The sequence below is a fragment of the Ursus arctos genome, unplaced genomic scaffold (genome assembly GCF_023065955.2).
Source record: "Ursus arctos isolate Adak ecotype North America unplaced genomic scaffold, UrsArc2.0 scaffold_9, whole genome shotgun sequence".
Lineage (NCBI taxonomy): Eukaryota > Metazoa > Chordata > Mammalia > Carnivora > Ursidae > Ursus > Ursus arctos.
This window is the reverse complement of record NW_026623111.1, coordinates 38,429,537-38,444,042: the sequence shown is the minus strand read 5'-3', so window position 1 is coordinate 38,444,042 and position 14,506 is coordinate 38,429,537. Positions and strand designations below refer to the sequence as shown.

The 14,506-nt window shown below is 39.7% G+C and overlaps 1 protein-coding gene across 2 annotated transcripts in view; it reads left to right on the top strand.

The window, feature by feature from the left end:
• The window catches only part of TEC (tec protein tyrosine kinase), a 131,294-nt gene that overhangs the window by 47,177 nt on the left and 69,611 nt on the right, over window positions 1-14,506 (top strand). For both annotated transcript variants that reach the window (XM_026508848.4, XM_057309644.1), the window contains exon 2: window positions 3,646-3,831. In XM_026508848.4, coding sequence (XP_026364633.1) covers window positions 3,694-3,831 — 138 coding nt within the window. In that variant the 5' untranslated portion in view covers window positions 3,646-3,693. The remainder of the gene's footprint in view (window positions 1-3,645; window positions 3,832-14,506) is intronic.

The following is a 14,506-nucleotide window of genomic DNA, read 5'->3' as shown; positions in this document are numbered from 1 at the left end:
AAATCAATCAATTAATTAGTTTGTTTATTTATTTATTTTTTATAATTTTTTATTATGTTATGTTAGTCACCATACAGTACATCCTTAGTTTTTGATGTAAAGTTCCATGATTCATTGTTTGCGTATGACACCCAGTGCACCATGCAATACGTGCTCTCCTTAATACCCATCACCGGCCTATCCCAATCCCCCATCCCGCCTCCCCCCTGAAGCCCTCAGTTTGTTTCCCAGAGTCCATAGTCTCTCATGGTTCATTCCCCCTTCTGTTTATCCCCCCTTCATGCTTCCCTTCCTTCTCCTACCGATCTTCCTGCTATTTCTGATTTATTTGTTTTTATTTAAGAGAGAGAGGGTGCGCACGCGTGAGCAGGGGAGGGGCAGAGGGAAAGGGAGAGAGAGTCTTTTTTTCCCCCTAATTCAAAGAGTTTTAATACATTTATACACATTCGTGTAATCTCTACCCCAATTGAGACATAGAAAATTACCTCATGCTCCTGCCCAGTCCACCTTGACCTAACTCCCCCCCCCCCCCCGCATAGGCAACCATTCTTCTAATTTCTATTACCATAGATTAGTTTTTACTTGTTGTTAGACTTTGTATAAATGGAATCATATGGCATATACTCTTTTGTTCATATATATATGTGTCTATTTTTGGACTCTAGTCTATTCCTTTAGTTAATTAATTAATTTCCTTCCAAATATTTATTTATTTAAATTTAAAGTCAATTAATTAACATATAATATTAGTTTCAGAGGTAGAGTGCAGCCATTCATCAGTCTTATATAGTACCCAGTGCTCATTATATCACATACCCTCCTTAATGTCCATCACCCAGTTACCCCATCCCCCCACCTACCTCCCTTCCAGCAACCGTCAGTTTGTTTCCTGTGATTAAGAATGCTTATGGTTTATCTCCCTTGCTGATTTTGCCTTGTTTTTTTTTTCCCTCTCTTCCTCTATGATCCTCTGTTTTGTTTCTTAAATTCCACATATATGAGTGCAATTATACGATAATTGTCTTTCTCTGACTGACTTATTTCACTTAGCATAATACCCTTTAGTTCCATCCATGTTGTTGCAAATGGCAAGGTTTCATTTTTTGATGGCTGAGTAGTATTCCATTGTATATATATACACCACATCTTCTTTAGCCATTCATCTCTTGATGGACATCTGGGCTCTTTCCATTGTTTGGCTATTGTGGACATTGCTGCTATAAACATTGGGACACAGGTGTCCCTTCAGATCACTACATTTGTATCTTTGGGGTAATACTCTGTAGTGCAATTGCTGGGTCATAGGGTAGCTCCATTTTCAAGTTTTTGAGGAACCTCCATACTGTTTTCTACAGTGGCTGCACCAGTTTGCATTCCCACCAACAGTGTAGGAAGGTTCCACCCTTTCTCCACATCCTCACCAACATCTGTCATTTCCTGACTTGCTAATTTTAGCCATTCTGACTGGTGTGAGGTAGTATCTTATTGTGGTTTTGATTTGTATTAGGGAGAGAGAGTCTTGTTTTTTGTTTTGTTTTGTTTTGTTTTACGATTGTATTTATTTATTAGAGAGAGAGATAGAGAGCACTCAAGCAGGGGCAGAGGGAGAGGGAGAAACAGACTGCCCTGCTGAACAGGGAGCCTGATGTGGGGCTCTATCCCAGGACCCTGCAATCATGACCTGAGCTGAAGGCAGACACTTAACCAGCTGAGCCACCCAGACGCCCCTAGGGAGAGAGAGTCTTAAACAGACTCTGTGCTGAGTGTGGAGCTGGTAGCAGGGCTTGATCACACAACCCTGAGATCATGACCTGAGCCAAATCCCAGAGTCGGATGCTCAACCCACTATGCCACCCAGAGGCCCCTCCGTAGGTGATTTTAATGTGCACTTAAGGTTGAGGACTTTTTCCTTGGGAGATTTAAATCTAGGTGAAAGTTAAAGACTGTACATTAATTGCTACAGGACATGGAAGACTATGATGAGCTCTATGATGAGTGATACAGAGATCATGGGTACATGAACTGGAAGGCATTTAATTAATTGGAGTCATCAGGAAAGTGTTCATCAAGGAAGTAAGTTTTGAGTTAGTGGACTTTTCATACCAACTATTTTGACTGGGTATGGACTATTTGAAGAGTAGTGGAAGGAAAGAGTGGATGATAGGTTGTAGCCAGATTGTGATTGTCCAGTGTTAATATGGGGATTTTTACTATCCTGCAGGTAGTAGGGAGGATTTTGAGGAGGAATCGAGGATTTCTGGTGAGTGAAATGGTATGATGCAAGGTGGTGTCTTTGAAGATTGATTCAATAGGAATGAGGAGTATGTTGTTTGAACAAAATGAGGCAAGAGCCTGTGGAAAGAAAGATCAGTTGGAGAGCTGCTACTATGGTCCAGATTATAAGGCTCTGAGCTGGGAAAAAGGCAGTGGAATTAAAAAAAATCATGATAGTAAACATTTGTGTAGAGTTTTCATAATGAGCAAGTTCTTTCCCACATCTCATTAAACCCCACAATAACCTTGGGGGTATTTATCTCCCTATTTTGTAAATGAATGAACTTATATACAGAGGTTAAATCTTTGTAAAGCGACCTTACAGAAATGGGGGACCTGACTGGATATGACAGATCAGTAATAGTGAGTTGCAGGGGTTCTTCCAAGGCATCAGGTTGGGTGTGGAAATGGTAGAATTCCTAGTGGCTAACTCAATGTCAAGGCTCTAGCTCTGCTCTCAGGTAACCTCTTATGTTCTTCACGTGACTTCCGTTACCACTATGGTTTGATGTGCAATGACTGTAAATGTGTGGTGAAGAACGGGGGAAAAAAAGGCTGTTGTCAATTCAATTTCTGTTAAATAAGAACCTTAATGTATTTTCTGAGTAGTTCGGGTTTTCGGATAGTTAAATTTGTTGAATTTTAGAAGGCTTAGTCCAGGTGTGGGGGATCCAGATACAGGGTTGAGGACCTTGTCCAGGTGGGTTCTTCCCTGAGTAGGTTAGTTGTGACCAGGTAGATTTCCTTTCCTCTTGTGGTTGAGACAGGAGCCATAGGAAACAGAACTATGGAGCATGGCATAGACGTTGGAGAACATCCTCATGACTGTGGTAACCAGGATGTTTGATCAAGATTACATCCTTATCAGAGCTGGAGATTGACTCATACCCACCACTGTGGTAATTCATTTTGTTCACAAGTCCACCGGGTCCATGTGCTCATCTGTTTTGTGTACTAGGATCCTGAGGCAATTTAAATACCAGCCTAAATCAGCCATGCAGGTGATGAAATGTACTTTTTCTTCTGAGATATTTGTTGCCCTGCAATTAGATAGCAGAAGAATGTGCCAGAAAAGTAAGGGATACTGGGGGAGGTACAAAGGAGTGACTCATCATCATGGCAAACCTTGATTAGATTTTCTTGTGAAATGCTGGGTTATGGAGAAACAAGGATGAGCCTGGGGATGAGGGAGGTTGAGCTTGTGTGCCCTGGGCAGTTTCAGTCCAGGTGCCTAGACTAACATTCATTAGCTCCAGCTGTGATGAGGGTAAATTCTATTTTGGTAATATGGAATGAGAACATCTTTGGAAAATTAAGAAGTCACATTTTATTTCAACTGTTTTTCATCTTTTTTTTTTTTTCTCACTTTAGAATACTGGGATCTTCAATGGCAGGAGACAGAGTGATCAGAAGACCGAGATGAATTTTAACACTATTCTAGAAGAAATTCTTATTAAAAGGTCACAGCAGAAAAAGAAGACATCGCCCTTAAACTACAAAGAGAGACTTTTTGTGCTAACAAAGTCCATGTTAACCTACTATGAGGGTCGAGCAGAGGTAGGAGACAATAAAATTTTACTTTGCTGCTTTCTATGGTGATAATATTTTATAATATTGTTCCCCCTCCGGCCCCCCCCCCAATCTTATGGAATAAACTTTAGGCAAATGAAGTTAAGGTAATAATTTGTTATCATTGGGATCTGAATGATAAAGCTTAGAATATGGTGAGAAATTATTCACAAGTGTCTTGATTATGGTGTAATATATGGGTGTACATTTTATATCAGCCAACTGAATTAATCTGTTCAAGAAAACAGATTTCCACATTGGTTTTAGATCCTTGTGGAATTCATTAAGTATACTGTAGACACATGGCTCCTTCCTATAAACTACTGTATTATGTATCAAAATCATCTTTAGCTCACACACACTGTGTCTGTGTCCATTGCTTTATGTGAATAGTTCTTCATCATTACATGGAGATTATTTAAAAGTGGTTAGTGATTTGGTGGATCCAGCACATTACTGAGGTTGACCTAAAGCAGAACTGTTCAATGTTCTTTGTGATACGCAGCTACTGCCGAGTGCCTTTTAGGGGAGCAGGGAGAAGTGGCTTCTAACAAGCTCGTCAGCGAGCTTGTGGCATAGGGAGGGCATGTTGTCAGCCAGCTCCTGGCTTTTCAGTTGTCTTAGTCTCTGGTTTTCCCACCAGATGAGGCGTGTGAATGTAGAGTTGCCTCTGGCCAACCTTGTTTTCTCCTGACATCTTAGGAATGTGGCTTCTCGTCCTCCAGGTCCAGCCATGCCCCTCCCTACTCGAAATATTCTTGGATTCCAGGGAACGACTGGGGAGCACGTTGCCCCTTGTTGACCACATGCTATTGTTTAGTTGGTTGCAGTGGGGCTTTTGGTGATCTTATTGTTTGGTTTTATTTAATTCTGCTTTTTTTTTTTTAAAACCTAGAGTGCCTTCCGCAGAAATTGATTTACTTTTTTTGATTGTTTGTCTTGCTTTTGTTTTTGTTTTTTTACTACCGCTGATTTCTCTGTGTTTTTTTCCCCAATTCGGCGAGAATGGCATCATTGATTCTCTCTGGTTGTCCTTAATTCTATTAATTTCTGCTGTGGCTTGTCATGAGACTTACAGAATTCAGCAGGTTTATGTAATTTAGGACTAGAGTCCTTTATCCACTGTCCTAAATCCCTGAAATGCTGAAAACTCAAACCGGAAAAACTCTTTTAGTTGTAAAACTTGGCCTGAGGTGAAGCTATTTTTGGCCTTAATATATCCTAGTCACTGTGACTTTTTTTTTTTTTTTTTGGCATGTGTGTATGCAGAAATATTAGTGTGTTTATTTATGTGGGGCTGTCTCAGTACCTCCTGTGAGAGTGTGTCTGTGTATGTATATATGTACACACACACATATATATGTGCTATATTTACTTTATTAAATCTGAAAAATTTGGAGTTCCAAATGGGTTTCAGGTAAGACCAGAAATAGGAATTATTTTAAAATCTAAAATAGATTTTAAGGGAAAACAATACATTTTTGCTGTATGGTAATTATTTTTTGTAATTTGAATTTAATATAGTAAGTCTAAGGAAAGAACAGAAATATAACCATGAAAGTGGTAAAACGTGGTAGTTTCTTAACCAAAAAAAGCCTCGGAAACCGATATTATCTGCTTAGAGATCTGGACTGATACAATTGAAATATGCTGCAATTGTTAGGTCACTTTGAAGATGGTAAATATACAAAGTTTAAAATGCCCTAATTGTTTTAGATTAAGTGGAATAAAGAGAACAGTGGGACCCCTTTTTATTTCCGAATCTGGCCCACTGTCTTGCCTGGGAGCAGCCTCAACCACTCTGAGGACCACAAAGGACAGAAGGAGGAGGTTGTCACAACACATAAATACCCAGCTCCGGACTCTTAGCATCAGGGTCCACCTCCTTTCTGGCTGCCGATTGGCCCATGAGCCTCGTCCTGCTTTCATTCCCACTCCTGCAATGATCCCTCCTGGATTCTTTTCTTAGGGACAGACATTCATTAACACATTTAGGACTTTCAGCTTGAAATGTGGTTGCAGATTTGTTTGCCTCTCACAGTTAAAAATAAATCGTTGTCCATAATAAAAAGTTGGGAATTTTAAGATAAGAATCTGAATTTTTGTAAAAATAAAAGTCTGACCATACTGGGCTGAGTTCCTGCCTGACAACTCTCCGCCTGGCTTCTAAGTAAGCCCAGTAGCACCCCATTATCATGTTTCTTCCCTGTGTCAGTTAATATGCTTTGTTCTCTGTTTTCCATGGACGAACATTCCGGTTTCCATATCCCCAGCCCCAGAAGCTCTGATCCAAAAAGAGCTGTGATGTGGGTAACTCAAAAGAATCATTAGATATTTGAAATATAATATTTTGTTAAAAATGTAAGACTAGAGGTAGATTAGAAAAACCATGGGGGCACTCAGGGGTTAGAATAAATAGCCCTAGAGATATTTATTTTAGTTGTTCATAGTTCTGTTTTTAAAAGAAAAACTGTGGGCAGGTTATCGATTGATCTAATCACTATGATTCTAGTGTCTTCATGGCAATTAAGTGCCATTAATGCTTTATTAAAACTCTCAGTTAATCATAATGTGACTCAGACATCCATCCTCCTCTGGTTGTCTGAACCCCAGCTCCTTCAACATGATGGCAACAAGCATTTCTTCCTATTAAATACAGTTTATTGTGCTTTTCAAAGTATGCTAAGGAACTCTGTTTTAGATGATGAGAAATTCAGTCAAGCTGTTTCTTCCAAGTCTGGTATTTGCAAAGTTGTGTTTCGGTTTCTGCTGTGGGCCATTCTTTCACTTGTCCTCCTTGCTCTTTCAGCCCTCAATTAGCTCATGTTTCTGCATATTTTAATGAACTGATAAGAGATCTTCCTGGCATTGATGTTGTTTGATCTTACTCAGAATAACACACGAAACACAGGACCTCAGGTGTTTCGTAAGTGATCTTGTTCTCTGGTCAGGGAAATAAATGACGTGTGGGTTAGACCCCCTGACACGCCAGGGGAAGCTCCATGTGGAATTGAGATGGAATTCAGGGAAGAGCAGGGCTGGAGCTTAATCAGGAAAAAGGTCTATTAAATAATGGTGAGAAAACAAGGAGTGGAGAGATTTCTAGATGGTGAGATTTGGAATAAAAAAAATTCAAGTATTGTGTAAATCTACAGTTATCATTAGATAAGAAACCAGGAACTTTTTGTTTTTTATTTATTTTTTTAAGAAGATTTTATTTATTTATTTGACAGAAGGAGAGAGAGAGAGAGAGAGCGGAAGCAAGGGGAATGGGAGAGGGAGAAGCAGGCTCCTGGGATCCTGGGTCAGGACCCTGGGATCATGACCTGAGCCAAAGGCAGACTCTGCTTAACCAACTGAGACACCCAGGTGCCAGAAACTTTTTGTAATTGGACTTTGGTGCTACTGATTTGGTTCATTTGTTGTCTGTAGTACTGCTCCAGTATAGAAACTGGCAAATAGTGTAAAAAGTTGAGGAGTAGGGAGACTGGTTTTGTCAGGGATCCCCAAGGTTGTCCCCAGGTTTGGTAATTCACTAGGAGAACTCACAGCACTTGGCATCTAGTTATCTATATGGCTGTGATTTGTGACCATGAAGGAGACAGAACTAAATTAGTAAAGGGAAAATGCACATGGGGCAAATCTATAGGAAACCAGGCACAAGCTTGCAAGAGCCTTTTCTCAGTGGAGTCTTCAAAGGGTGTGCAAAATTCTTCTAGCATTCAATTGTGACAATTATGAAATGTTGTCTACCAGGGAAGCACATTAGAGACTCAGCACCCAAGGTTTTTGTTGGAGGCTGGCCACATAAGCACCTTCTCTCTGTCATGTACCAAAATTCCAGACTCCAGGAGGTAAATATGTGTTCAGCATAAACCATATTATTTGTACAAATAGCTTAAGCACAATGAGCTCTTTTTATCAGTGCTGGAAATAGTAGGATCCTCTCAAAGTCCAAGTTCCCAGATGCCAGTCAAGGGTCAGCCTGGTAAGCAGGCCTTTCTCAGGTAGCAGTCTCTTAGGACCATTGTCTGCACATTAGTGTAGTAATAGTGACACAAATTATTGAGTATCACATACAGGCCAGGCACTGTGCTAAGTACTTTACATACATTATTTCCTTTATTCTTCAAAACAAATGTCTTATTAGTGCCCCCACTTAAAAAATGAGTGATGCCAGGCTTAGAAGGTTTTAAAAACTTGTACAAGGTCATTCGCTAGTGAATTGCAAGGCTATCTCTTTAAAGCCTATCTCTGAAACAACCTTGATATTCTGGGGAAAATTAGGAAAAAGTCTATTAGATTTCTCTGTAACACAGATAAAGCTTTATTTTAAAGCTTTTGAGAATACTTTTTAAAGATTTTATTTATTTATTTGTTTAGAGCAAGGGGGGAGGGGTGTAGTGAGAAGGAGAGAGAGAATCTCAAGCTGACTCCACACTGAGGACGGAGCCCAACGTGGGGCTCAATCTTATGACCCTGAGATCGTGACCTGAGCTGAAATCACCAACTGAGCCACCCAGGTGCCTCAAGAATGTTTTTACGTACTACTTTCAGTTATGATTTTTTTTTTTTAATTTTCTTTTTAGTAGAAGAAAATTAGCACTAGGCAGGGTTTTTGTCCTGGCTCTGCCATTACATAATTGGATTTTATAAAACAGTATTCTTCTACCCATTTATCTCTTTACACTCTTAACTCCTCCTTTGTCATTTCTATTTCAACCCAGCACACCTCTGATCTTTTACCTCATGCCGTGAATTCTCCTTCCTTCAGTTACAACTTTATTATAGTTCCCAACTCCACTCTCTTGATGGGTGACTTTCCTATTTGATTCTACCCTTGGACCTTAATGTTTTATTTAGCAGGCATCATGGGTATATTTAAAACGTGTAGCTTTGTATCTTCTCTAGGACCAAGTAAAAACTCCTTAGCTTGGAGTACAAAGTATGTGATGCCATTTTTCCTTGTCTTCCCTCTTTCCTTCCTCCACCTGCTGCTGTGTCTTCGACCTACAGTTGCTCTTTCACGTTGTGCCTTTCTTAATATTGTTCGGTCTACTTGGAGTGATACATTCCTCTACCAGCCCACAAGGGTCCATCTGTCCATCCCACTATCTATTTTATACATCAAAAATATGTTGAGTACCTAGCAAATACCCATCTTTTCTTTTCTTTTTTTTTTTTAAATTTTATTTATTTATTCTTGAGAGTGCGCACGCGCACACACAAGCAGGGGAAGTGGCAGGCAGAGGGAGAGGGAGAAGCAGGCTTCCTGCTGAGCAGGGAGCCCAAGGTGAGACTATCCCATGACCCTGGGATCATGACCTGAGCTGAAGGTAGACGCTTAACTGACTAAGCCACCCAGGCGCCCAATACTCATCTTTTCTAACTCACCTCAGTGCCTACCTTCTCTGAAGGCTTTCCTGTATCCCTCCCACCAAAGGTAGAATCCCTACCCCACCTCAGTCCCCTGCACCCTATACATATTTTTGTTGCTGGCATCTTGGTTACCTGCCTTTATTTACATATCTGTGTCCCCCATTGGACTTTAAGCTCTTTGAGGTCATGTCTCATTGCTTTTCCATCTTTGTATTTCTGAGGGTCTAGAGCAGAGCTTGAGTACTCAGTACCAGCTGGAAGAATCAAAGGAGGGATGGGCAAGCCTCAACCTTTAGAAGCAGGCAGGACAGGTTTATCTTAAACATATATCGTGAACAACCAGAAAGGTTGTCACACTGCTCCTGTGTAGCAGAGTCGGTATCTGAGTCTCTCCTATTACGCCATGCATGCTTCTCTTGTTTTATTCAAACATCCTTTGTAATGTGATGCTTGGAATTTTATTTTTCACCCAGGTTAACTGTCAGGATGGTGGAGGCAATCAGTTATAAGTATAATCATGCCTGTTTCTTGAATACCCTGATCAACCTCCCATATTTCCGTCTTTTGGGTCATATAGGGTTGTTCGCTTGACCAACCCTGGGAACCTGGGGACTATTAGTAATAGAGGGATAAGAGCCTATTAAGGCTCTGAGATGATGCGATGTTTGTGCTTTAGTTATTTATCTTTAGACTAAGTAGACCTCCCAGTGGGAAGCATAGCTTTACAGGGCCCTTCTAATCACTGCCTCAACATGTAAAACTTCCAGCACTTCTTCGGATTCTGGGGAGTGGGTGTGGAGTGGAAAAAATAGTTTCTTTTACAGGTCAGTTGGAAGCATTTACATCAGACTTTAGAGGTTACCAGGTAGTTCACCAGCTTGGAAAAGTGGGATGGCTCTAAATACCCCACAGACAGTATAGTGGTTAGTATACCAGGGTGTTTTTTTGGCTCTGAAAATGCTCAACTATATTATCCCATGAAAACTCATTTTCTTATTGGAGTTGAGTTTCTTTGTTTCTGAAAGTAGGTTGTATCAGCTCCTTGTCTTGTGCCTCAGTTTCCTTTCTCATGTTTCTTCTATCACTTCTCATTCATATCTGTTTTCTTACCGACTGTCCTGGATCTGAGTTTCATCATTAGTCACGTTAAAGAGCCAGGATGCAGGTCTGAAGTCCTAGGATCTGCTTTACCCCCTTAATTTGCCAAATTAATCTATTTTTATATACTAATATTCACTTTTTTTTTTTTCTCTAGGAGGTGGAAACCTATTTAAGACAGAAGCAGGGAGAATACCATTCCTAAAATTTTCTGGCTTTTTATTTTGCGGTAGTTTCAACTTACAAGAAAGTTGGAAGAATAGTATAAGGAACTCCCAAGTAACCTTTACTCAGATTCACAAATTGCCTCTAGTTGCCCCATTTGCTCTGTCATCTTGGTCTCTGTCTTTCTCTTTAATTGCGTGTTGTTTTCTGAACCATTTGAGAGAAAGTTGTAGACATTGCCCCTTTTACCATTTGAAAGATCTCTGTGTATTGTCTAGGACAAGGGCATTCTTTTTTCTAAGCACAGTATGATGATCAATGTCAGGACCGTTTACACTAATACAACACTATTATCAAATCTGGGGTCCATGGTAAAATTTCATTCATCATGCCACTGGTGACTTCATAGCTATTTCTCAACCTCCTCCCTTTGCCAAGCCTGGGATCTAATCCCAGGTGATGTATTGCATTTGGTTGGTCAAGACATAAAGTTTTTTAATGTCCATGGTGCAAGGAGGAGAAATGTGTGGAAGAGATGCTGTTTTTTGTTACGTACTATAAAATGCCAACTATCTTAAGAATATTCAGTGATTGTGTGTGCATGTCCACAAACGTGAAATCAGATTTAAAAACCGTTATAGTCTGTTCTTCTCTCATTCTCATGGTCATCATTAGAAGCTGAAGATGCCCCTCCTGCCAAAGAAATTATTTTAGTCTGGTCCACTAGGATGAGTAAAAGTCACGTATTCCTGTTTCCATATCCTCCTCCCACCTTCAGTTTTAAGTTTTTCTTCTTCCGTGTTAAAACAGTTGCTGGGCACATGAATATGTTCTGAAGAACAGTACAGTATCAGTAATTACTAGTAAACGAAGAGGGCATTTAATCAAAGGTTTAGTCCTCATGCTACTTACAAATAGAAATAATAAAAATAGTTTAGATCTTGCAAAACACTCCTGGATCTGGCTATGATAGCTGTGTTTTCTTCATTGATTATTTGTATTATGATGAGACAAAGAGTATAAGGAAAATCAGTATTTTTGGTCAGAAATGGTATTACCTAGTGTTTATTTGCAAGACTTAGCTCTCAGTGGGGTGCCTGGGTGGCACAGTTGGTTAAGTGTCTGACTCTTGGTTTCAGCTCGTTATATCTCGGGGTCACTGGATCGAGCCCCGCGCTGGCTCAGCACAGCATCTGTTGGAGATTCTCTCTCTCCCTCCCTCCCCCTCTGCCCTTCCTTCACCATGCAAGCTCTTTCTCTCTTTAAAATAAAGAAATCTTAAAGAAAAAAGACTTAGCTCTCAGCAATTTTTAGTGATATCAAAAAGTCAAATTTCCCTCAAAGTTTTATTTAGCAATTTTCCCACTGAATATATTCAAAAGACTGTGTCATAGGCGCTGAAGGGAGTTAGGAAAAGACCAGTTCTCAGAATGTTTGGAAATGGCATCACAGTTGAAATAAACATAGTGTTTCTCCTTACTTTTGTTTTCCCACCTGTCTATCTTGAAAGAAACTTCTCTGAATTGGAAATGTGTGAAACTTCTTGCAGTTTTTGAAAAAAAGAACTATGTTTGACATCATGATTTTTGTAACATGCAAGTTTTATTTTTCTCTGTTGCATCATGAACTATTGGGTTGGGGATTCTTAGAAGTCTTTGAAGCTACTTCTGTAATTAGTAGTTTCTAGTAAGTGTTTGTTGGTGAAGATAGGTATGACAGCACTTATCCTGAGGGACACTTAAAGAGAACAAACTATATGTGTGGAGGAAGCTTTGGTGGCCAAAGTGTAGATTCTATGGATTTTAGGGGGTGGTGAAGGTTGGGGAAGGGTTGGAGGCCTCCACTTGGCCAAGAGTTGGAGTATGAGCAATGTTGAGCAGGGAGTGCCCATTCCATACAGTGGGAGCAGCATGTGCAAAGGCCCTGGAGTATAAGGGGATTTGGTGTGTTTGTGGAATGTTCCATTCTAGACCTATATAGATTTCTGTAACTGACAATTACCCATACAAGGTGATAATTGATTTGTTAGTAATAAAGAAGAATTGTACAATTTTATTTTATTTTTTTAGAATTATACAATTTTAGAGCTTGAAGGTATTATAAAGAATGACCCTCAAATTTTTCACTTGTGGGAACTGAGGGTAAGATGACAGTCTGCTCGAGTTCACCCAGTAAGCTGATTGCTAAACCTGGACCACAACTCAGACCTGAATGTTCCTGAGTTAGCCTCTGATTGTACTGCCTTAGTTCTGGGAAGGATGCGTTTGGGTTGCCCAAGTAGGTGAGAGCACTGACACAATGGGTACAATATAGTTATTCACAGAACAGACACCTTCTGTGACTGTTCGGGCACCTTTGCTTAAAAATACTGATCACTTCTCTGCCTTTGCAGCTTTGCTCTTGTTGCACATAATAGTTTCCTTCCCTTTATCTCTAGTCCTCCCCTCTCCCTGCATATAGGTTATAAGTGTCTTGCCCTTTTAAAATTACTGTTAAATTTATTTGTATTTTTATTATTATAGTCTTTTTTTCCCCCTCATGAACTACGTAATAATCTCCTTGAGGGCAAAGTTTGTTGCCTCATAATTAAAACATATCACACAATGCCTTGCACCCATTAGGTTCTCAAAAAAGTTTTTGTTGGCAATAATTATGATGGAGGTGGTCAGTTAGTGTTTTGGGGAAGCAAAAAGATATTTAGGGACATTGTGATAGTTACTTCTCACACGACTTTGTTTCTTTTCTTTCTTTCTTTTTTTTTTTTTTAAGGAGGTGCATTATTTAGAAACAGTTTAGAAACAAAACTGCCTTCTTATTTGGTATTTATTAGTGTTATCCTCTACCCCAAACTAAAATGTGGACATTATTTTAAACAACTAGAGCTTGGACTCTCAGAAGAAAACCTACAGCAATTTGAGAAAGTGAAACTGCATGTTGAGCTGTTTCTGGGTTGTTTAGGACATGCTAAGTCTTAGCCATTGGTTGATGCTGGTCAGGTGCACATAGAGAACTATCTGACGGGAGCTTAGAAACACCTGTGTTATTCAGCAATTGATTCTATTAGGAGAACTCCTGCCATTATTGGCCTTTAGGTTTTGTGAATACACAGTACTTCTAAGATAAAATATTAAAGTTTGCTGATTACTACTTCAGATAATTAAAACATTGTTATAGTCTTATTACTGAAGCTCATTTACCTTTTCAATTATTTTTTTAAAGATTTTATTTATTTATTTGACAGAGATAGTGACAGCCAGCGAGAGAGGGAACACAAGCAGGGGGAGTGGGAGAGGAAGAAGCAGGCTCACAGCAGAGGAGCTTGATGTGGGGCTCGATCCCATAACGCCGGGATCACGCCCTGAGCTGAAGGCAGACGCTTAACCGCTGTGCCACCCAGGCACCCCTACCTTTTTAATTTTTAATCATAGAGAATTGACTATAATACTTGCATGATTCCATGTTACTAAACACCTAAAATGAAAAATTGCACCAAATATAGTTGTTTGTTAAATAAAATTCAGTGAGGGGCACCTGGGTGGCCCAGTGGTCAAGCGTCTGCCTTTCGCTCAGGGCATGATCCTGGCGTTCTGGGATCGAGCCCCACATCAGGGTCCTCCGCTGGGAGCCTGCTTCTTCCTCTTCCACTCCCCCTGCTTGTGTTCCCTCTCTCGCTGGCTGTCTCTCTCTTTGTCGAATGAATAAATAAAATCTTAAAAAAAATAAAATAAATAAAATTCAATGAGTAAGTAAGAGACTTAAATGAAATGTCTAGTAATTTTTAATAGATTGTGGGAAGGGAATTCCCCTTTGCCCTGATTATCCTAGTTGTATGAGAAAACTTTTTTCCATTCTCTCTTTATTCCACATAACCACATAGGTATAGCTGTTCCTTAATTTTATTTGCTACAGCAAAAAGGAACATGGATAGGTATAATTCCCTGCTCATGAGATTGTAAACTGAATTTTTCTCATTTTAGAGGAATGTGTACATTATATATCTATATATATCTATATATATCTA